We start from the raw sequence: 23,552 nt of genomic DNA, 5'->3' as shown, positions 1-23,552 counted from the left end.
TCTTTTACTTCCTTCACCCTCCCCCCCATTAGACAATGTAGTATTCAATATTATTACTGAAAGGGTTATCATGTCTATCACTTCGTCTTCTTTCAGCTCCGAGTTCTTGTCCAGAGTGGTCATTTCTTTTTTTTTTTTTTCGTGCCACACCCGTTTGATGCTCAGGGGTTACTCCTGGCTAAGAGCTCAGAAATTGCCCCTGGCTTGGGGGGACCATATGGGACGCCGGGGGATCCAACCTCGGTCCTTCCTTGGCTAGCGCTTGCAAGGCAGACACCTTACCTCTAGCGCCACCTCACCAGCCCCCAGGGTGGTCATTTCTTTTTTTTTTTTTTTTTGGTTTTTGGGCCACACCCAGTAACGCTCAGGGACTACTCCTGGCTATGCGCTCAGAGGTTGCTCCTGGCTTGGGGGACCATATGGGACACCGGGGATCGAACCGCGGTCCGTCCAAGGTCAGCGCAGGCAAGGCAGGCACCTTACCTGTAGCGCCACCGCCCAGCCCCAGAATGGTCATTTCTAAGGCACTTAGAATTCTAAACATTCACTAGGGGGAAGAAAAGAGGCATGTGTTATTGTGTACATGCATGTATTCCTTTGGGCCTGTACGCATGTATGTGTGTGTGCATGTATTATGTATGTGTGCAAGTTTGTAGTTGTGTGCATGTGAGTAACCACCACTCTGTTTCTTGCACAATATCCTCCTTAAAAAAGCCATGTGATGTCCCAGAGAGATAGCACAAGCGGCGTTTGCCTTGCAAGCAGCCGATCCAGGACCAAAGGTGGTTGGTTCTAATCCCGGTGTCCCATATGGTCCCCCGTGCCTGCCAGGAGCTATTTCTGAGAAGACAGCCAGGAGTAACCCCTGAGCACCACCGGGTGTGGCCAAAAAAAAAAAAAAAAAAGCCACGTGAACTTGACTGAGTCATTGGAGGAAACACCAGACCCAGGTCTGCAGGCTTTAAACTCGCCATGTGTGGGTCCTCCAGGCTGTGGTCATGTTCCATGACATTAATAAAAAGCCACTTTCATGGGCGGGAGTGGTGGCGCAAGCGGTAATGTGTCTGCTTTGCCCGAGCTAGCCTACGATGGACAGCAGTTCAATCCCCCGGCAATCCCATATGGTCCCCCAAAGCCAGGAGCGATTTCTGAGCACATAGCCAAGAGTAACCCCTGAGCGTCATGGTGTGACCCAAAAACCAAAAAAAAAAAAAAAAGTCACTTTCAGATCAGCTTTGCATTTATTTGTTTATTTATGAGGAGGAAGCGGGCCAAATTTGTAAGTGCTCTGGCACTTACTCCTGTCTCTGTGCTCAGAGGTCATTCCTGGCGGGCTTGAGGAACAATATGGGATTCCAGTTCCAGATTGAAATCGAGTCTGCCATGTGCAAAACAAATGCCTTCCCCTCTGTGCTATCACGCCAGCCCCTCAGATCAGCTTTTACTCAAGGGACGAGAGAAGCCTTGAACTTTACTCAGGCACCGAGGGAATTATACCTGTGTCTGCTTTTCAGAGGATGTCTGTGAGCACAGCCCTTCTTTTTCCGCACTTGGATGCCAGATGAACACTCAGCCATTGGGGTCTGGGGCAGGAGAGAATGTGGCTACCCCAGTGCTCAGGGATGAACTAGGGCAAGATGGGCAGGAAAACAAGGTACCACTTACAACCCTTCCATCTCCCACATGTGTGGGATCCACCCCCCCCTCGATTCAGTTGTCACTGCAAGTCCTGCCTCTTCTCCCACTCAGGTGACCACCAAGGAGTGACCCACACTGCCTCTCCCCAGGTCGAGCTTTTCCTTTTCTCAGAGAATTCCAGTGGTTTGGTCACTGACTGGAGTCTGCAAGACCCTGGGGGTGGTTCTGGCACCCATTTATTTCTTTCAATTTGAGGGTTTATTTTTCCCAGCCTCACCCAGAGTGCTCGGGGCCGGGCGGTGGCGCTGGAGGTAAGGTGCCTGCCTTGCCTGCGCTAACCTAGGACGGACCGCGGTTCGATCCCCCGGCGTCCCATATGGTCCCCCAAGAAGCCAGGAGCAACTTCTGAGCGCATAGCCAGGAGTAACCCCTGAGCGTCACAGGGTGTGGCCCAAAAACAAAAAACAAAAAACAAAAAAAAAAAACAAAAAAAAAAAAACAGAGTGCTCAGGGCTTGTGCTCAGGGATACTGCTAGAAGGACTCAGGGACTGTAATATGGTGCCAGGGATTGAACCTGGGTTGGTTGTATGCAAGGCAAGTGCCTGACTCCCTCTACATCTCCCTGGCCATGGGGCTCTTTTGGAAAGGCCCCACCTCAAATTGGCCCTGCCCCCAAGGAGCCTTCCTTGGACCCTAGAGTACCCAATAGGACATTTGAGTGGGTCCAGGAAGCTGGGACAACTTGGCACCCAGATTATATGTGATGCTGGAGATAGAACCTCGGTCAACCACATGCAAGGGAAGTGCCTTTCCCGCTGTGCTGTCACTTGGACCCCCGGCATGCACACATTCCCCAATTGCATGCTTGACTTCTGAGCCATTCCATCTGAGCCTCCCCAATGCCTCCCCGTGAGGTTCAGAGTCACCCCTTTAGGAAACACAGTGTACCACAGCAGTTTTTTTGTTTTTGTTTTTGTTTTTTTTTTTTAGTTTTCAGTTTTTGGGCCACAGCTGGCGTTGCTCAGGGGTTACTCCTGGCTGTCTGCTCAGAAATAGCTCCTGGCAGGCACGGGGGACCATATGGGACACCGGGATTTGAACCAACCACCTTTGGTCCTGGATTGGCTGCTTGCAAGGCAAACACCGCTGTGCTATCTCTCCGGGCCCCAGCAGTTGTTTTTTTGTCTTGTCTTGTTTTGTTTTCTGTTTTCTGTTTTAGTTTTGGTTTTAGTTTTTGGGTCACACCAGCAACACTCAGGGGCTACTCCTGGCTCTACGCTCAGAAATCGCCCCCGGCAGGCTCAGGGGACCATGGATTAGAACCACCATCCTTCTGCATGCAAGGCAAACACCTTACCGCTGTGCTATCTCTTCTGCCCCAACCACAGCAGTTTTTATTTTCTGTGTCTTAGGGTGTTTTGATATCTTAAAAGCATTGCTACCCACTGGCCAAAGCAATAGTGTAGAAGATGCTTGCCAGATTCCATTTCCGGCATCCAATATGGGCCCCTGAACTCAGCCACGAGTGGTTCCTGAGTGCAGAGGCAGAAGTAAGCTCTGAGCACTTCCGGATGTGGCCCCAAATAAAAAACAAAGGAGGTTCATGTGTTACCTGAGTGTCACCTGCATCCTCCCCAATGAAATTTGAACTTTTTCTTTGTTTTGCTGTTGTTGTTGTTGGTGGTGGTGGTGGTAATGGTGGTGGTGGTGGTGGTGGTGATGGTGGTGGTTTTTGGATCACACCCAGGGGCACACAGGGGTTACTCCTGGCTCCACACTTAGAAATCACTCCTGGCAGGCTAAGGGGACCATATAGGATGCCAGGATCCAACTCAAGTTTGTTCCGGGTCAGCTGCGTGCAAGGCAAATGCCCTATTGCTCTGCTATCACTCTGGCAGGAGATGTGAACATTTCAACTTTCCTCCTTTCATGCTGGTCTGTGAACCGGGACTCTCTCTGCCTTTAGAGAAACCCAAGCTCTCTTGAATGTGTTACTCTCTTCTTTTCATTCTCCTTCCTTTGAATTCCTAAATAAAATATGCTTAACTTTACAAACAAGAAAACAATCTCTCTGGCCGGTGTGAGCTGCCTTCCTAGGGCTGGTGGCTGCTAGAGTGGGAAAGGAAAGGAAGTTAGTCAAAGTCATCAGCTTGGAGCAGAGTCCCCAGCATGTAGGAGAACCCCAATACCTGCTTCACTGATCACATTCCTGCCAGTCCTTTCTTGCTCAGGATATTCACCCTAGCTGCCAACCAGACACCATCCCAGCATTGGAGCCCAGGGCCCGCAGGAAGCACAAAAATTCAGGCCATCCTAAAGGTCTACTACTTGCCCCAAGAAGCCTAAATCAGGGCCAAAATAATAGCACAGTGTGGAGGGCATTTGCCTTGCATGCAGCTGACCCAGGTTCAATCCAGCATCCCATAGAGTCCCTAAGCCTGCCAGGCATAATCTCTGAGTGCAGAGCCAGAAGTAATTCCTGAGCACTGCAGGAAGTGACTAAATTTGTATTTGTTTTTGTTTTGGGGCCACACCTAATGGCACTCAGGGGTTACTCCTATCTCTGTCTGCGCTTAGGGATCACTCAAGACCCAATGAGATGCCAGATATTGAACCTGGATTGACTGAATGAAAAGGCATATGCTCTCCCTGCTATGCCATTACTTTGGCCCTGTGGTTAATTTTTTGTTTTGTTTTGTTTTTGTTTTGTTTTGGGGTCACACCTGGCAGTGCTTAGGGGTTATTCCTGGCTCTATGCTCAGAAATTGCTCTGGCAGGCTCGGGGAACCATATGAGATGCCGGGATTTGAACCACCGTCCTTCTGTATGCAAGGCAAACACCTTACCTCCATGCTATCTCTCCGGCCCCGGTTAATTTTTTTTTTAAATTAAGAGAAGTATGGATTTCATCCCTGGCTGCCCCGTGAGGCTTGGTGGGCCCCTCCTTTTGGGGTGTCAGGACTGATAACTTCTTTCCATAGTGTCATTCAGTCACTTTCATCATGAAACTCACAGAACTCAGTGAGACGCTTCTGTTTGCAGGGGGAAAAGAGGAACTTTTGGGCTCTCAGCTGTCTCTGGAGTCCAGAAGTTGAGCAACTGTTCCTAGTTGCTGGCCCAATGACATTCAAGGTTCTCGAACATTCTTGCAATTGGCACAATTCCCAGGCCCGGTTAGTTTGCATATTCAGCCCCCTTGTCAGAAGTGCTGGCCTGGAGTTTGGCATGTGTCTCCAACTCACTTTACCAGAATCTGTCATAGATCTTTCTGGAACTTGAGGTGAGGGGAAAGTCATGTCCACAGGATTATGAAGCTGGCTGGCATTGGGGGCGGTCAGCCATGCCCAACTTTGCCACCATTTTCTTTCTTTTTTTCTTTTTTTTTGGGGGGGGGGTTTGGGTCACACCCAGCAGCGCGTAGGGGTTACTCCTGGCTCTATGCTAAAAAAACACTCCTGGCAGGCTCGGGGGACCATATGGAATACCGGAATTTGAATCACTGATCTTCTGCATGCAAGGCAAATGCCTTACCTTCATGCTATCTCTCCGGCCCCTTTGCCACCATTTCAAGAGAGACCAACTGCCTGGGTCTCAGGGACACGGGCAATGCTGCTGTTTCATGTCAGCTCAAATGGATTCCTGGTTGCTAGTCACAATGTCGACTAGTTCCTCTTTTGCTCCAACTGAGATGTTTTGTCTCTGGCCTATCTGGGGAGCTAACCCCAGGGTGGGATTGGAGAGATCCTTGTAGAAATGACAGCCAAAAGATAAGACAAAAGATGTCTCAGCATCAGCCAGGAGGAGAGGCAATGTTCTAGAGAGAAGTGGGAAGAACAAGACTCCAGGAAGCTGTCTCGATCTTATGAGCGGGCTTGGCTACACTTATTAACACCTTCCATCAAATAAGCTCCACAGCCCTGATTTTCAGGGTGCCACTAGCTAAGGGCTTTGTTGTTTGAAATTTCTTGTCATTTGCTATTTCAGAATTTATTAAAAGCATTTTAGTAGCTTGTTACCAGGAATGCCTAGCAGGACCCCCTACCACTCATTCAGTCAACTCTTTCACACTGCACCCAGCATGTGGGTCTAAAATACTATCTCTGGACCAGAGCAATAGTATTGTGGGGAGGGTGTTTACCTTGCATGCAGCAGGCCTGGGTTCCACCCCCAACACCCCATAGGGTCCCCTAAGCACCTCCAAAAGTAATTCCTAAGTGCAGAGCTAGGAGTAACCCCTGAGCACTCCAAACTCTCCCTTTCCTCAAGCCTGTCCCCAGCACCCGGTTATCCCATTTCCCTAAGTTCCAGGGAAACAAGCCCACCTCAAGCCCAAGAACAGTGGGATGGGGCAGGAGAGGCCCCCTCAGCTGAATGAATGTCCTTTGTGGTACTTAAATTTGTTGGTACTTTGAGTCCTATGATTTAACTTTGACTTTTTCTTTGGAAGAAAGGATTGATCATACACAATTCTTTGATTTTTGGCCACATTTGGTGGTGCTCAGGAATTACTCTTGGCTCTGCACTCAGGAATTACTCCTGGAGGTGTTTGGGGGATCATATGGGGTGGTGGGGATGGAACCAAGGTTGGCTGCATGGAAGGCAAATGCCCTTCCTACTGTATTATCACTCTGGTCCTGATCAAAGACATCTTATGTAAACTTTTTTTTTTTTATTATTTGAGAGAAGGCCCAAACACCAGCAAGTAACAATACTTGGAAAACTCCTGGTTCTACATTGGTGCTCAGGGGACCATATATAGTATTGAACCAAGGTCAGCCATGTGAAATGGAAATGAGCTCCTTGCTGTGCTATCACTCAGGCCCATGATCATTGATGCTTTCAGAGGATTTACATCCTTTAATAATGCCTCGTTAAAGGAAAACTTTTAGCTCTTACATTTAGGACTCTGGGGTTAGAAAGATGATTCAAAGTGTTGGAAGGCAGATTTTGCACGTTAAAAATGTGGGCTTAAATCCCCAGTACTTTAGGACCCCTGCGGCACTGCAGGAATAATCACAGAGCAGTGAGGTGAGATTAGCTCCCAACTACTGCCTGGGGGGTGGCTCCTCAAACAAGTAAACCAAAAAAAATCTGTGACTTTCCCTGAACTTCTCATGCTCTTTCTTCTTGAACATCCAACAGGAGGATTCAGATTCTCATCCAGGTCACTGTGTCCTAGTGGGTGGAATTGGACCTAGGCGTGGAGATGCTGGACCCTGTGGGGCCTGTGTCCTGCTTTCTGGCCATTTGGGGTGCCAAAAGTTGGTGAGGACGCTAGGCCAGGTCCTTCCCAGGCTGAAGTTTCTGGGATGCCAGAGATCACTGAGTCTTGGGAGGACAGGGAGTTCTGAGTCCCAGACAGAGCCAGTCGAGGTTTGGCCAGGCAACTCAGCTGACAGGTGGGGGCTGCTGGGACCTTGAGGGGTTCGGGATAGCCATCTTGGTCTCCACCTTGGCAGAAAGAGACCAGCAGGGGCCTCTCTCTCAGGTAGAGTTGATCAGAGGTGCCAGCAGGGAAGCTAGAATTTCGAATAATCTGGCTATGCAGTAAGGTGTCTGACAGTCAGGCTCTGAGCAGGAGAGAGCACCTGATGATGAGTTGGGGTGTGAGTCTAGCCCAGGAGTGGGTGCTGTGTCTTAAATGAGGGGGCAGCGCAGGTTCCCAGCCTGCAGGGCTGCCAGGTGAGATGCATATGGAAGCACTGCAGCAGGTGTCAGGGGGCTCACACCCTGCCTGAGAGTGCGCGAGTCAGGAGGAGGTAGAGAAAAGTAGGAGGCCAGGAGAGCCAGTAGGGCTGAGTCTCAGGCCTGCAGGAAAAGTTGAGTTTGGGTACTGGAGTGATAGCACAGTGGAGAGGTTTTTTGCTTTGCATGCAGCACTCCAAGGTTCAATGCCCAGCATCCCATAAGGTCCCCGGAGCCTGTCTGGAGTAATTCCTGAGCACAGAGCCAGGAGTAACACCTGAAAACATCAGGGTGTGGCCCAAAACAGCTCCCCCCCAAAAAAAAGCTTAATCAGGGTTGTCATGATAGTTATTAGTGTAGTTATTTCCCTAATAACACCACTACTCTTTGTAGTGAGCTTCATATTGTAAGTCAGTCCTTCCGGCCCTCATCTCCATTGTCTCTGGGGATTAATACAATAATGTCCTTAAGTTTTCTTTTTTCTTTTTATTATTTTTATTTATTTTTTTGGTTTTTTTTTTGGGTCACACCCAGCAGCACTCAGGGGTTACTCCTGGCTCCACATTTAGAAATCGCTCCTGGCAGATTTGGGGGACCATATGGGATGCCGGGATTCGAACTACTGACCTTCTGCATGAAAGGCAAACACCTTACCTCCGTGCTATCTCTCCGGCCCCGTCCTTATGTTTTCTTAAAACTCATAGATGAGTGAGACTATTCTGTGTGTCTATCTCACTCCCTCTGATTTTATTTCACTCAGCATAATAGATTCCATGTCCATCCACATCTAGGAAAATCTTATGACTTTGTCTCTCCTGACGGCTGCATAATATTCCATTGTGCCTATGTACCACACAGTTTCTTTAGCCATTCCTCTGTTGAAGGGCATCTTGTTTGTTTCCAGAGTCTGGCTATTGTAAATAGCGCTGCGATGAATAGAGGTGTGAGGAAGAGATTTTTGAATTGTATTTTTGTGTTCCTAGGTTATATCCCTAGGAGTTGGTATAGCTGGATCCTATGGGAGTTCAATTTTCAGTTTTTATTTTTTCCTGTTTTTTTGGGCCATACCTGGTGATGCTCAGGGGTTCCTCCTGGCTATATGCTCAGAAATCGCTCCTGGTTTGGGGGACCATATGGGACACTGGGGGAATCGAACCGTGGTCCATCCTAGGTTAGTTGCATGCCAGGCAGATGCCTTACCGCTTACACCACTGCTCTGACCCCCAATTTTTTTTGTTTGATTTTGGGTCACACCTGGCAGCACTCAGAGGTTACTCCTGGCTCTACGCTTAGAAATCGCTGCTGGCAGGGGCCCGGAGAGATAGCACAGCGGCGTTTGCCTTGCAAGCAGCCGATCCAGGACCAAAGGTGGTTGGTTCGAATTCCGGTGTGTCATATGGTCCCCCGTGCCTGCCAGGAGCTATTTCTGAGCAGACAGCCAGGAGTAACCCCTGAGCAATGCCGGGTGTGGCCCAAAAACCAAAACAAAAAAAAAGAAAGAAAGAAAAAGAAAGAAAGAAAGAGAAGAAAGAAAGTAAGAAGAAAGAAAGAAAGAAAGAGAGAAAGAAAGAAAAAAAAGAAAGAAAGAAAAAGAAAGAAGAGAAAGAAAGAGAAGAAAAAGAAAGAAAAAAGAAAAAAAGAAATCGCTGCTGGCAGGCTGAGGGGGGACCATATGGGATGCTGGGATTCGGAACAACGTCCTTCTGCATGCAAGGCAAACACCCTACTTCCATACTATCTCTTCGGCCCATCATCCACCATTCATGTGTGTATGGCTTGAGCCCCCCACCCTACCCCAAGTGCCCATCCATCCATCCATCCACCCATCCATCCATCCATCTATCCATCCACCCATTCACCTATTCACCCATTCAACCACCCATCCATCCATCCATCATCCATCCATCCATCATCCATCCATCCATCCACCCACCCACCCACCCACCCACCCACCACCCACCCACCCATCCATCCCACCCATCCATCCACCCATCCATCCATCCATCCATCCATCCATCCATCCATCCATCCATCCATCCATCCATCCATCCATCCATCCATCCATCCATCCATCCATCCATCCATCCATCCATCCATCTATCCACCCCCAAGCCCCCGTCCATCCACCCACCCCCCGTCCACTCACCCACCCGCGCGCGTGGACTCCGAGCCGGCAGGGGGCGCTGCTGCTCTCGCGCGCGCGCGCAGGCGTGAGCAAGCAGGTCGGCTCCGAGCCTGCAGGGGGCGCTGTGCGGGGCGGCGGTGCCAGCAGGGGGCGCTCTGGCCGCGGCGGGTGCGGGCGACCGAGCGGCGGGCGGCGGCGGCGGCGGCGGCGGCCCCGGGTGCTGGAGGCGCCTTGGGCCGGGCTGTGCACACACAGGCCATGGCGCCGTTGCGGGCGTGAAGCGAGCGGCGTGCGGGGCGGCGGCGGTGGCGGCCCTGCCGGGGGCCCCCCAGGAGCGGCGGCGGCGGCGGCGGCCTCGGCCTCCCCCGGCGCAGCCCGGAAATGTCCGGCCGGCTGGAGAAAGCAGGTGAGCGCGCGGGGCCTTGCAGGGCCTTGCAGGGCCTTGCGGGGCTTGCGGGGCCTTGGGGGCCTTGGGGGGGCTGCGGGGCCTCTCTCCCGGGCCCGGGCGGGCCTCGTGGGCCTGAGCTCCAGCTTGTGGCCCCTTACTCCGGGGCCTCGAGTTGCATGCATGCCTGCAGGCCTCGCCCAGGGCGCCCCCCTCTCCGGATCGGGGGTGCCCCTGGAGGGGAGAGGCCTTGCTCGGGACCCCCAGGCAGGTGGGGCTCTGCGAAGGTGACACGTTCGGTGTCTTTGTGCACACCCGGGTTCGTCTCTTGGGTGGCTCCCAGCTGCATGAGCTGCAGCCCCGGTTTTGGGTGCAGGCGAGGATCCATCCCTTCCAGTCTCCCACCCACCCACCCAAGGAAGACACCCCACTGTCAAGCCGCCCAGAGGGGCAAGGTAGGTCGTGGAGACCCATGGAAGTGTGTGTGTGCCCTGGTGGATGGAGCCTCTCCCTTCTGCTGCACTAGCTTGCTCCAGGTTGCGGCGTGAGTGAGCAGGGAGCACTTGGAAGTGGGGACTTGCCCTTTGATGAAGGAGGGTGCTCTGCCTTTTTGGGGGGCCTGGGCAGAGCAGCTTCTTGAAGGAAGGAGAGGGGGGATGAAATCCTGCCGGATCCCTAAAGGTGTAAGAGATAGTGATGTACCCTTGTGCACCGATGAGAAGGCCCCGCCCTCTTCTGGCGGGAGTCCGGACCCCCAGTTTCAGCAGGACCACCCAGTTTCAGGTTCTTTTTTTGCCCTGTGGATTCTTTGCCCCTGATCATGCCCACATGCCCTTCCAGAAAGACCTTGGAGGAGTCTCTAGGCTATTCTTCTCCCCCCCCCACCCCCCGCACTTTTTTTCTGTCTCATCAGAATGGGATGTCTGGAAACTTGGATAATTGACTTCTAGAAAGAACATTCAGGGGTTGCAGAGAGAGTTCAACAGGCCGGTGGGCACGTGGTCTGCATGTGGGAGGCCTGGGGTCAATCTCCCTCCCACCCTTCCTGCATTGCTTGGTTTCCCCCCCAAGTACCACTGCCAGACAGATTGAATGCCACTAGGGGTGGCCCCCCAACAAAACAAAAACGTTCTCAGGCCTTCCCTTGACTTGATAACGCTCCTTATGTTGTCCAGAACCTGAGTCTTGTGGACAAGGAACAAACAGCCCCTCATGCATTTCCAGAGCTCAGGAAACATAAACATATGTGCTCATTCTCCTTTATTACCTGCAGAAAGGTGGTCTAGAGCCATTTTTTGATTATTTCAGCCACCCTGTGCCTTCTCCTATACCCCCCTCTGCCCGCTGGTGGCACATGCAAAAGCCAGCAAGCAGAAGCAGCAGTAGGCAGGAGAGCTGGATCTGCCCAGCTTTGGCGCTTTGGAGGCTTTGGTGAGATACTGTAGTCAGCCAGGGTGGGTCATAGCTGAGGTAGCGGGTTCGGGCTACAGGACTTCGGAGCCTGAAGTGAAAGCAGTGGGGAGAAGATCCCCGGGTGCCATGATTGTGCTAGGTTGTGGGGTTCCCAGGTCTTGTACTATGATCCTTAGGATCCCTGGGCATGGGCACCTTTTCTGGCACACTCTGCCTGTCTGTCCCAGGGCTGCTTTCTGTTGGGATGACTAGAACCCTGGCTGAGTTTCTGGGTACACTTTCTCAGCTCACAGTCACTTGTAGGAGAGACAATTCCTGGCTGCATCTCTCTGAAACTGGGGCCTGCACTTTCTCTACTCAGGGTCTGGGGACGGGGGACCCAGGTGTGGAGTGTTGATGGTACCCAGTTGTGAGATGCCTGTAGGAAGCAGTGTCCATGATCTTTGCCCCAGTTCTTCCTCAGCCTTGTGTCTGGGATGGTGTGGGGCACCCACCCACTGCTCTGGGCCTTCCCCCAGAAAGGCCTCACAAGAGGATCTAGACAGTCCTGGTACCAGAGCAGCAGGTGGCACCTACTGAGCTGGGGAAGGCTAGTCATCTGGGACCTAAGGGCCAGGGCCAAGCTGGGGCATCAGGGCTGGCTCAGCTCTTTTAGCAGTGAAGTCAGCCAGGTTCTGTGCTGGGGGGGGGGCACACTTTATTGATTGATTGATTGATTGGTTATTGGGCCACAGACAGCGGCGTTCAGGGTCACTCCTGGCTCTGCACTCAGAAATCGTTCCTGACAGGCTGGGGGACAATATGGGATGCCTCTTTTGCATGGCTCCTCTTGCCAGTGAGCAGGAGGTGATCAGGCTCCCAGAGAACAGGCCTCTCCTCAGAAGACGAGCACAGAGGGGTGTGATTCCCCACCACTGGCTCTGCATGTTCACGGGGGTCTTGTCTGCTTCCAGGTGCTTCCTTTGTACCTACTGATAGGAAGTGGATGCTGCTGGGTTACAGGGAGGAGGTGAGTTCGAGCTGTGCATGGGTCCAATCCAGAGGAAAAATCAGGGTCAGTGTTTCAAACCAGATCACTCACAGGTGTCTGGGCTCAGAGGCTCTTGGACCCCTCTGGTGACTCTAAGTCCAGCTCCTTTGGTACTGCTGTGCCTTCTGGCCCTCTGTCCTCCTTCCCACCTCTCCTCTGTCCCTCTGAGCCTTGAGGACTGGGGCCCGAAGCAACCCAACAGATGTCACAGCCCGGGCTGCGCTCAGTCACTGTGTGTGTTTGTGTGTGTTTCTGGGGCGTGTCAATGGTAGAGGGACTCAGGGAAGTCCTTGAGGAATTGAGGGAATGGCAATGTGGAGTTCTCACTGAACAGAGGAAATGCTGGGACAGGGCCCCTCAACCAGCAGCGGGCCTAGTGTCCTGCCTGGCTTTGTCCCTGTGTCCCTGTTTGCCCTGCAGTTGTCTGTGTCTGTTTGCTCCATGCCTCTTACACACTTGCACACTGTATGGCTGTCCAGGAGGGGTGTGTGTGTGTGTGTGTGTGTGTGTGTGTGTGTGTGTGTGTGTGTGTGTGTGTGTGTGTGTGTGTGTTGGGGGGCAGGGTGTTCTGTCTGAGAATGGCTCCTGCACCCTGAGCACCGCAGTCTCCATCAGAGCCCAGAATTTTACATGGTTGGGATTCCGGCGCTTTTATTACACTGTGAAGGAACTGTGGCTGCTGACAGCGGAGCCCGTGACTTTGTCATGTTTTTACTCAGGGCAGGTCCTAGCTCGGTAGGCTGCAGAACTGTTAATGGGGGCAGAGCCTGCTGAGTCGGCTCCGAGTCCCCACCTCGAGGTCTTTCTCCTTTCCTGCAGTGCACAGTCTAGGTGGCTGTCTTAGGCCACTGCTGCTAGCCAGCTGCTAGGGGCACAGTCCTGCCTTCTTGGCAAACACTGGGCTGCCGCTGGGCCGGACTCTTCTGCTGGGGTCACAGTCCAGCGCTGACAATGCCACCGTCTAGCACTGGATTGCAGACGTCTGCTTGTTATGGTCACTGACTCTTGGCCCTGAGCCTTGCCATGTGCCGAGGGCAACTGAGGCCATGCATGCAAGGAGGGAGGAGCAGGGTCATTCACCTTGGGCCTGCCTCCGGACTTGGTGGGGATTTCGCCCCACTTTCTCTCTGAGTTCTTGAGAGTTCTTGTTCCTGTTTTTGAGTTTCCTTCAGCTTCCCCCAAGTGTATATACCCGAAAGACCAAGAAATAAGAAGGCAGCCGGCTCCCCCCACCCTGCAGTGAACCCACTTCCTGGCCGCCTCTCATCAGCCACACCCGCTTCCTCCAGCGGGCAGGGATTTCCCTGGGATGCCCTGACCCACTGCTCTTGAGTTTGCTCGGAAACTCCATTCTTGCTCTCTCTGTTGCTTAGTGGGACAGAGTTTCGGGGGGAGCTGTTGTCCCTCCCCGAAAACATAGTGACACCCTCCTGTGCCCCCAGATCTGAGCCTTAGCTTAGGCTGCTTGGAAGGATGGACTCAGTTTCTCATTGCAGGCTTCCACTCCTCAGAGGGCCCCCTGCTTTGGGGCTCTACAGGGCCAGCCTGGTGGTGTCGGGCAAGTGTTCTGCTGACTGTCCTGAGGAAGGGGGGGGGTGCTTTATTTTCAGGGGCACAGCGCCCAGGCTAAGTGTCCCATCTGCTAAGCCAAGCTGAGCCTACACCCGTGCTGCTGGGTGGGACTCAAGTGGCCCTGTTTCTACTGGTGCTGAGGGGCCTGGAGCAAGGCTGGTTCCTCTGGACCCTCGCTCTTCTCTGGGATTAATCCCTTGCTGTTGCCCCTCCTCCGAGCTGTGCTGAGCTAGAAACTGGGCATCTGGACCCCATCGGTGGTGGTGGGAGGGTCAGCATCCTACCAAAGGGCCTGGCTGCAGCACCCTCATCTCCATTATTTTGTGGTGGGATACACCCAGTGGTCCAGAGCCTGCCCTACATTGGGGGTAGAGCTGATTCTCAGGGGCTGACCCAGGCTTGGACTGGATGTTTTTGTACCAGCCACTGGCGCTGCAAAACTGGTGGGGCAGAGCTGGGAGGCACGTGCCAGCTGTGCGCCCCTCTCCCCCACACCCTGTACCAGCTCTTCCCTCCAGAGCAGGACTGTCTGGGAAAGGGACAGGGGTGGGGGTGCAGGTGCAGGTGGCCCCTCAGTGGCCCAGACTAGCCCCTCCAGCCCCCCACTGTCAAGAATGGAAGCATTTATGTATCTGCTGGGTGCCCAGCATGAATAGATGGACGATCATGTGCTGGTGTGTCTGGCCCCTCACCCACTCCTCAAGCCTGGGCACTTGCTGGTACCAGGCTCTGAGCTGTACCTGGTATATGCACTCTGTGGGGAGGAGACGACAAAGGGAAACCCCAGAAATGCCTGACATGTGCTCGAGTGCCTCTCCCCCTCCAGGGGGGTGACCAGCTGAACGTCCCAGCACTTGGTTACAGGGCGAAGATGAGATGCGCCCCCACCCCCAATGTTGCCCTCACCTCTTTGACCCTTGGGAGCCCAGCTGCAGCATTTGTCAGTCTGGGTGGTGGTTAGTGACCACGCTGATGCCCACCCTTCCTCTGTCAAAGGGAAACTTCCATCATCCTCCCAGAGCACTTTGCTAGCAGATGTTCCCGTCACACTCACAGCTGGTTTCACTCCAAGAGGTGTTGGGGTTTTACCGTCTGTCCCAGAGGTGGGGGAGATACTTGTGGACTTAGTGAGTTTGTTTGACCATAGGGAGCATGACAGCTGGACAGTTCTGCCAAGGGAGGTGTGGGTGGAAGTGACAGGTGAATGGTGGGGCTGGGTGGGCCTGGCTCTCATGAGAGTCCCGGTCTCAGCCCCCAGACCCCCTGTGACTGACTGGGTGCGGGGTCTTTGGTTGGAACCTGCTCTGGAATTCCCCGGAGGCCCTCACCCGGCTCCAGGACTGCCACCGCCTACCTTGGATTCCACAGAGTTGGATGGCTGCAAGAGTGAACTTGCTGGGAAGATTGCAGGGGGATTCGCTTCAGATATGAACAGTGGGGAGGACTCTCAGTTCAGTGATTCTGTCCATCCACCTACCAACCATCAGCCCCCTTATCTGCCCATCCGTATAACCATTCAACCCTCTTCCACTCATCACCATGCCCATCCACCCTCATGTTCACCTGCCAATACCATTCACTCAGCATTCTTTCATCCACACATTCACCCATCCACCGATACACTCCTCCTGTCACCATCCATCCACCAACCCAGACACTCATCCATCCATCCATCCACACACTATCCATCTATCAATCCATCCACCCACTCACCCACCCATGCATCCATCGATTCATCTATTCATCCATCCATCCACACATCCATCCTTCTATCCATCCACACATCCATACTATACACACTATCCATCTAACAATCCATCCACCCACTCATCCATCCATCCATCAATCCATTTTTTTGAGTGGAACCACACCCGGTGACGCTCAGGGGTTACTCCTGGCTATGTACTCAGAAGTCGCTCCTGGCTTGGGCAGACCATATGGGATGCCGGGGGATCGAACCGCAGTCCGTCCTAGGCTAGCGCTTGCAAGGCAGACACCTTACCTCTAGTGCCACCACACCGGCCCCCATCCATCAATCCATCCACATACCCACCCACCTCTTCATCCATCTATCCATCCACCCTTCAGCCCCCCCTTTTAGCCCCCACCCAGGCAGAACCAACCAAGTATTCACCAAGTACCAAGCACCTTCCTGGGGCAATGGGAGGCATTGAGATTAGAGGCAGTTGTGCCTTGGAGAGATGACCATAGAACCTTTGGAGACTTGACTCAAGCTTTCTCATAGGCCAGCATGCTGGCTACAGATCTGTGGTTGCCTCTGGCTCTGCCTCTGCTTGCTTCTGGGCCTCTGGTCTGCCTTGCAGCTTCGAGGGTGGCCGTGGCCCAGGAACGGTCAGTGAGGCGAGTTTGGGCTTCTGAGCCCTTGAGCCCATGGACTGGAGCCCAGCTCTGTGAGGAATGGGGGGTCTTGGTCACATCTCCCTGCTGGTTGGAATGTCAGTTTCTCACCTGTGCAGTGCAGAAAGTCGTCTCGTTGCCTCCCACACAAAGTGCCCATGAGTAGACCAGCCTGTCCGTATATAGCCAGAGCCTCATTCTCTCTGATACTGCAGCTCCACAAAGCTATGCCTTGAGCATGTGACCACTTGAACAGGTGAGGTCAGTAGCACAGAACCCCTAAAACATGCAGGCACCTACTCTTGTCAGCCAGTGTTGCCTCATGGTTATGTGGTGGATACAACTGCCTGTTCCCCACCCCATCTTAGGTATTTCCTTTGGGACATCTGTTTTCTCTTCAAGAAAGCTGAATTCTGGGGACCAGATTGTCACAGGTCAGTAAAGCCTCAGAGGCCTGGCTTCCAGCATGAATGCATCACTGAGCCCGCACATAGGAGGACTGGCTCAATGTGTCTGCGTTACTGGTGGGATTTGGGTTTGGGTTTTTAGACCACACCTAGTGGCACTTAGGCAGGGATTGAACCCAGTATGTTCTCCTACTTTGCACAGATGCTTTGAGCATTTTCTTGGCTTTGGAATTAATTATCTAAGACAGTCCAGGAGATCAGTCAGGTCCTGGGCTGTGCGGCGGGCAGTGGATAGTTTGCCCAAGCCGAGCACTGTGGGTGAAGCTGTCCCATGAGGACCCCCAACCATGTTGCATTCCTTGGGGGGTGGCTCTCAGGATTCATTAACCACCTTGTTCTGATACATGGTGAAGCTTCATTGTCTGCGTGTGTTGGTGACAGTTGAAAAACACCAGCAGCTTGGGCCTTAGCCATAGTACAGCTGGGAGAGCATTTGTCTGGTTTGCAGCTGACCCATGTTCAATCCTCAAAATCCCCTAAGGAAAGGATGGGTGAATGTGTGGGTGGATGGAGGAGTGTGTAAGAAGATGGGATTTGTCCCCTAAGCCCTGTCAGGAAGGATCCCTGAGTGCAGAGCCAGAGTAGCCCCTGAGCACCTCTGGATGAAGCCCAAACTAACTCAGCCATTCCACGTCTGCTCATACCCTAATGGGTGTGGCAGGCAAGCTTGAGTGCATGTGCACGCTGCTGGGGAGGAATTTCTGAGCCTCCAGCTCAGTTCTCTCAGATACATACCAGCAAGGCAGAAATTCTGTGGCCTGATCTGAGCCTTCATTGGCCCGTGTACTCTTGCCTGCCTCTCTGGAAGGTGAATGTGGACAGCCGCCCTGCAGTAGGAGGGAGCAGTTGTCACAGACCTGGCCAGTCCCCCCTTTTCACTTTCTTTCTCCCTCCCCCCCCCCCGGAGCCACAGGCTTCCGAGCCATTCACAGAACCACACTCGCTGTCCTGTCTCAGCTTGTCGGCCGGCCACATACTCCTCCTCTGAGCTCATTCACGCAGCAGGCCTCAGCCTGGGAGCTGCTTCCTTACCTGGCTTCTGAGCCTGGGACCAGGTCCTCGTTCCCTTCCTCAAGGTGTGCTCCTTCAGAGTTGCCTGTGGCCTGGGCCACGAGACCTGTATGTGTCATACGTGGCCAGAGGCAATGACAGTGACTGTGACTATGTCCTGGTGATGCACCGCCAGTTATAAAGATCATGTTGATTTGGTCATCATTTTCTCAGGAAGCAGAGAAAAATAAAATGTTGGCGAGTAGGGCAAGTTGGTACTCCCCCAAAACAAGGCAGAGAGGAAAGGGGACAGAGGGATAGTTACAGCGAATGGGCAGGCAGGTTGCTGACTTGTCTGGCACGAAGCCAGCCTGGATTTGATCCCAGCACCATATAGGATGTCCCCTCACCTCCAGCCCTGCCAGGTGTGATCCCGGAGTACTGCTGGATGTGGCTCCCAAACAAAACAGAACAAAACAGCATGCTGAAAACATGACTTGGAACTGCAGAAGCAGATTCCATTTATCTATTTATCCATTTAAATAAATGGGGCATTGTCATCTCGTGAGATCCTTGGGGGTCGGGGCGTCCATGATTAACCAGCCCTGTTTCCCTAGCTTGGAGTTCGATAATGTGGGCCCCTGTCTTCCCATAACACAACTGTCCTACAGCGGAGATGAGGCGCCCACTGGACGGAGACCTTCAGTTTTTGTTGGGGGACCTGAGGCTCCTCTGTGGCTTTGGACCTGGCGAGTGCCACTGGGAGTGTTCCTGAGTCCCAACTGCCCTATGACAGACACCCCAAGGTGCCATGGCTGTCCACATTCGCTCAGGTGGGACTGGGAGCAAGTGCTGGTCGCCCCTCGCCCCCCTCCTCCTGGAAGCTTCTCCCTCTGGAACCTTTCTCAGGGCCCACTTCCTCGCATTGTCTTTTCTGGAGCGGAAGTGACCCACTCAGGGCTTCCGCCTTTGCATAGTCCTGGTTCTCCATACAGAGCGGGGGTGGGGGTCCCGATGAACCCAGACTCCTGGGCCCACGTCCCCCAGAAGTGAGCTGTCTGGAGCCCAGTCACCCCCTGCTGACGGCATGGGCACACCCACCTGTGAGTGTATCTCTCCCATGTCTGGAGAGGAGAATGTGGGGATGACCCAGCTGATTGTGTGTGGGTGATGGGGAAGTGACCCTGCTATTGGGGTGTTCACTGCTCCTTGGGCTCCTCCCTTGGGGATCAGAAATCAGCACTTATGGGCTATGGTCAAGGTGGGGTCATAGGGGCAGCTTGGCCAAGGCCACTCAGTAGGATCCCCCTCTTTATATTTTATTTTATTTTATATTTTGGTTTTTGGGTCACACCCGGCAGCGCTCAGGGGTTACTCCTGGCTCTACGCTCAGAAATCACTCCCGGCAGGCTCAGGGGACCATATGGGATGCCGGGATTTGAACCACCATCATTCTGCATGCAAGGCAAACACCTTACCTCCAGGCTATCTCTCCGACTGTAGGATCTCCCTCTTATGGGAGGCTGTCTCTGGGCCTGCAAGGGGTTCCTTCCCACTGGACTCACATGGTCAGGGGGGTGGGGCTTCTCCTGGGTGAGGACACCGAGGCAGGGGCCCCATTTGCAAGGCTGAATGGCAGAAGCGGGCTCGGAAGCCAGTGAGGCTTGCATCCTACCTGTGTCCACCTCACAGAGCTCTGCTTCTCTAGTGAACTTGGGGGTGTATCAGTGGTAGGCCTATTTCCCTCACACTTCGGCCAGCCTGGGTCCGACCTCGTGGCCACCTCATGCAGGTGTGGGGCTTGGTACGGCATGGTGCCGACTTCCTGCAAAAGGAACTTTCCAGCTGTGTCCAGATGCGGCACTGGGCTCCTCCTTTCTGCTTTCCTCTCTAAACAGAGGGTCTTTCTGGGTTTTAGGCCACATGCAGGCAGTGCTCATGGGTTACTCCTGGCTCTGAGGTCAGAAATTCCTCGTGGCAGTGCTCTGAGGACCATATTGAATGCTGGGGATTGAATCTGTGTTAGCTACATACGAGGCATAAATTGCCCTCCCTACGGTGCTATCTCTCTGACCCTTTTTTTTGGAGGGGGGCACATCTGGCAGTGCTCAGGGGTTACTCCTGGCTCTACCCTAAGGAATTACTCCTGGTGGTGCTCAGGGAACCAAAATGGGATGAAGGGGATTGAACCACCTGTAAGGCAAACATCCTCCTTGCTTGTCACTCTGGCTCTGGTACTTGGTGTGTTTCCCTTCGGGAGCTCAGTCAAATTAGTTGGCTTGTTTGAGTGGACAGATCGTGTCCTGTGACATGATCAAGCCCAGGGACCTGAACGAGACGACCCAAAAAATGAAGGAGGGCCATGAGGGTCTATGTGAAATGGTGTCTCCTGGCACATACCCAGCGTGGACTATGTTTAACTCGTGGCCTTTTAATCACCAGAGGCCCCGCCTAAGGAAACACAGCATTGAAGGCTTTTTGGACTGCTGGGTGGAGCCCAGGGCTGGTGCCTTCCAGAGCTGACTCGAGATTTGTTGGCCAGGCAGCACCGGCCTTTCCTCCTTGGGTGGGAGGCAGGAAGCGGAGACCAGTTTGTGGGCCAGAGAGCCCTTCCCAGCTCCTGTGCGGTCACTGGGTATATCCACGCGATGCTGCTCCTTTCAGCTGAGACTCGACCCTCGGCTGCAGTTCTGAAGGGGCCACTGAGCTTCGGGACCCTCTGTCTTCAGGATGGGCAATGCTGCTGAAACCCAGAGGCCCTCAAGACAGAGCCACAGGGGCTCCTGGCAATATGGTAAGAGCAGTACCTCAGGCTTGGAGTGAGCTGGGGCCTGAGCCCAGCAGGGCAGGTAGAGCCCAGTGAATCAGGAAGTGCTGGCGGTTTCTCCTTGCATAGTGGCAGCTCCCTGGCCCATCTGCTGAGGGGAGAGCAGGATGGTTGTGACTCACTCCAGCACTCTGATGTGGTAGGGACCTTAGTGCCCTACAGAGATTTCTCCGGCCAGCACATATGGAGAAAATTTCAGAGTTGGTGCAGAGTTTCAGCATTGCAGAACATGATTCTTTTGGGACAGTTTGGTTCCCAAAAGGGTGATATTTGCACCTTGTGAGGGGGGTGATGGGGCACCTGGAAATCATCCAGGTAGCCGGTGTAGCTTTGATGAACATTTTCTTTTTTTTTTTTTTTTTTTGGTTTTTGGGCCACACCCGGCAGTGCTCAGGGGTTACTCCTGGCTGTCTGCTCAGAAATAGCTCCTGGCAGGCATGGGGGACCATATAGGACACCGGGATTTGAACCAACCATCTTTGGTCCAGGATTGGCTGCTTGCAAGGCAAACGCCACTGTGCTATCTCTCCGGGCCCCGATGAACATTTTCTGTCTGTCCATTTAGAGAAGGTAACTTTCTGGGGGCCACACACTGGTGTGTCCCAGGGGGCGCAGCCTTGCCTGGGCAAATTGAGCTCAGGAAGAGGGGCTCGAGTGCATCCAGCTGCAGGTGATGTTGTGTGCCCAAGGGAGAAGTGGGTGTCCACAGGCAGTGCCTCTGCCTTCCCCTTACTCTGTCTCACGGAACCAGGGTTGCTGCTGGAATTGGACTCAGGTTCTGCTTTGTGAGTGGAGCAGAGGTTGCTAAATGGCCTGTGAGAGACATTTGGGACCCAGGTGGACCTTCTGAAAAGGGGCCGCAGAATGACAGTTATGGGGTCTATTGCTGATGTTCCACTTGAGACTGGCGCTGAGTCATGGTGGAGGAGGTCCGTTTTGGTGATTGTGTTGAAGATTCTAAGGATGAAGGCTCAGGTGTCATTTATTCTGACATGGTTCTGGTGAAGTGAATTTGAGCCTCTCTACCCACCTACTCTGTACTGGGAAGCACAGTTGTGTAGGCTTGTTGTTGTTTCGTTGTTTTGGTTTTGGGGCTCTACCTGGTTGTGTCCAGGGCTTATTCCTGGCTCTGCACTCAAGGATCACTCTTGATGGTGCTTGGGGGATTCTATGGGATGCTGGGGATTGAACTGGATTTAGCCTGCAAGGCTAGCTAATGCCCTACCCTGCTGTACTATTGCTCTGACCCTTGTCTTGTTTTTGTTTTTGCTTTTGAGCCACATGTGGCTGTGCTCTGCGCTTACTCCTGGCTGTGTGCTCAGAGATCACTCCTGGCATCTTTGGGGGACAATACAGGTTGATAGGGATGGAACTAAGATCTGCCAGGTGCAAGACAAGTGCCTGCCTGCTGTACTGCCTTTGCACCCCCAAATCAGGCATACTGAACAACTCGGAGGCTACAGGTTACAAGTGTGTCTAAAGTCAGTCACACACTCCCTAGTCAATTTTCTCTCGTTTGAAGCAAAAAAGTCTAGCTGCCAGTTGTGGACAACCCTTTGCAGACAGGACATTTCCTGTGGGTGACATAAGTTTGGGGTGTTGGGTCTTTCAGACTCCGGGGTCTCTAGCCACCAGGAGGACCCTGCATGGTGAGATGTAATGCATGCCCCCCCCCAAAAAAAAACCATTTCAAACTACCTTAGAAAAATGCATAAGAATGAAAAAAGATTAGTACAGTGGTGAGAGCAGTTGCTTACATATAGCCAACCTGGATTCAATCTCCAGCAGCCCATAAGGTCCCCCGAGCACTACCAGGAGTGATCCCCAAGTGCAGTGCCAGGAGTAACCCCGACATTGCTGGGTATGGCCCAAAATCCAAAACCAAAAAGACTTGAGTTTCCAGACAAAATTCAAGAAAGGGTTTGTGCTCTGTTCTTTCTTGGAGCCATGGCTGATGTTTAGAAGGAGCTGTGGGTTCCCCCATTGGCAGTAGGATTTTAGAGTCCCTGGGGAGTTAGGGGTGAGGAGAAAGGCAGTTCACTGTCCTGGTTCTCAGTCCAAATCCCAGCTAAGTCAGGTGGGCTGTGGCTCAGGTTGGACTGGCCAGGAGGGCATCTTGGTTCCAGCATCCAAGTCTCTGTCTGTCTAACAGTGGTTGAAGTTTGGGGTCTTAGATTTCTGGATGTTTGTAACTGGATTACAGAATCCCAGGCCCTGCCCTTGGCCCTGGCGTGTGCCTTTCCACAGTCCTGTGCTTAAGGCCACGTTCACGGAAACCAGGCATGACCTTGAATGAAGAGCCTGCTGGGGGCTAGCGGGCCAGTCACCCCAATAGCCCAATAGCGGATGTTTGGTGGGAGAATGGGAGACACTGACATTTGCAGAGTTCGCCAGCCACGTGGAGGGTGGGACTGTCCTGTGGACACAGCGAGACAAAGCCCTTTTGTGCCTTTTGGAATCATCACATTTCTATCTCTGGGTCATACACCTACCTGCAAGGCCACTCACTGGTCCAAAGAAACTTCGAATCTCAAGCTTCCCCCATCCCCTATTCTCTATGGACTCTCCACCCCTGGGAGAAGAAGGCTCTTCCTATTGCTTCAGAGCTTGTGTGCGGACTCCTGTGAGGACCCAGGCTTCTCCCCATAGCTCTCACTGTGCTTGGCTTTTGCTGATTCCTGACTCTGCACTTGGGTGATTCCTGGCAGAACTCAGGGTACCACACGGGATGCTGGGGATTGAACTCTGGTGGAAAGGCAAATACCCTCCCTACTTTGCTGTCATTTTAGTCCCTACTCTTATCTTTTGTTGTTGTTTTTTTTTGGGGGGGGGCATACTTCATAGTGCTCAGGGGTTACTCCTGGCTCTGTACTCAAAAATTACTCCCGGCAGGCTTGGGGGGGATCAGGGATGCCAGGATCAAACCTGGGTTGGCCACATGCAAGGCTTTCACTCCAAACCTGTTGTTTTAACAGCCTAGACTCCAAGCAGGGAAAACCCAGAACTACTCTGACCTCTGAGCCCACAGGGCCTGTCAGGGCAGATCACTCGGGTCATTCAT

General features: G+C 53.0%; 1 protein-coding gene across 1 annotated transcript in view; it reads left to right on the top strand.

Annotated features, from left to right (window-relative positions):
- Positions 1 to 9,579: 9,579 nt before the first annotated feature.
- RAPGEF1 (Rap guanine nucleotide exchange factor 1) overlaps positions 9,580 to 23,552 on the top strand; it is a 79,356-nt gene continuing 65,383 nt past the window's right edge. The window contains exons 1-2 of the mRNA XM_049774106.1: positions 9,580 to 9,587; positions 9,747 to 9,855. Of these exons, the coding sequence (XP_049630063.1) occupies positions 9,831 to 9,855 (25 nt within the window). The 5' untranslated portion in view covers positions 9,580 to 9,587; positions 9,747 to 9,830. The remainder of the gene's footprint in view (positions 9,588 to 9,746; positions 9,856 to 23,552) is intronic.

The sequence above is a fragment of the Suncus etruscus genome, chromosome 5, assembly GCF_024139225.1.
Source record: "Suncus etruscus isolate mSunEtr1 chromosome 5, mSunEtr1.pri.cur, whole genome shotgun sequence".
Lineage (NCBI taxonomy): Eukaryota > Metazoa > Chordata > Mammalia > Eulipotyphla > Soricidae > Suncus > Suncus etruscus.
Note: the sequence above shows the minus strand (reverse complement) of the source record. Positions and strands in the feature narration are given on the sequence as shown.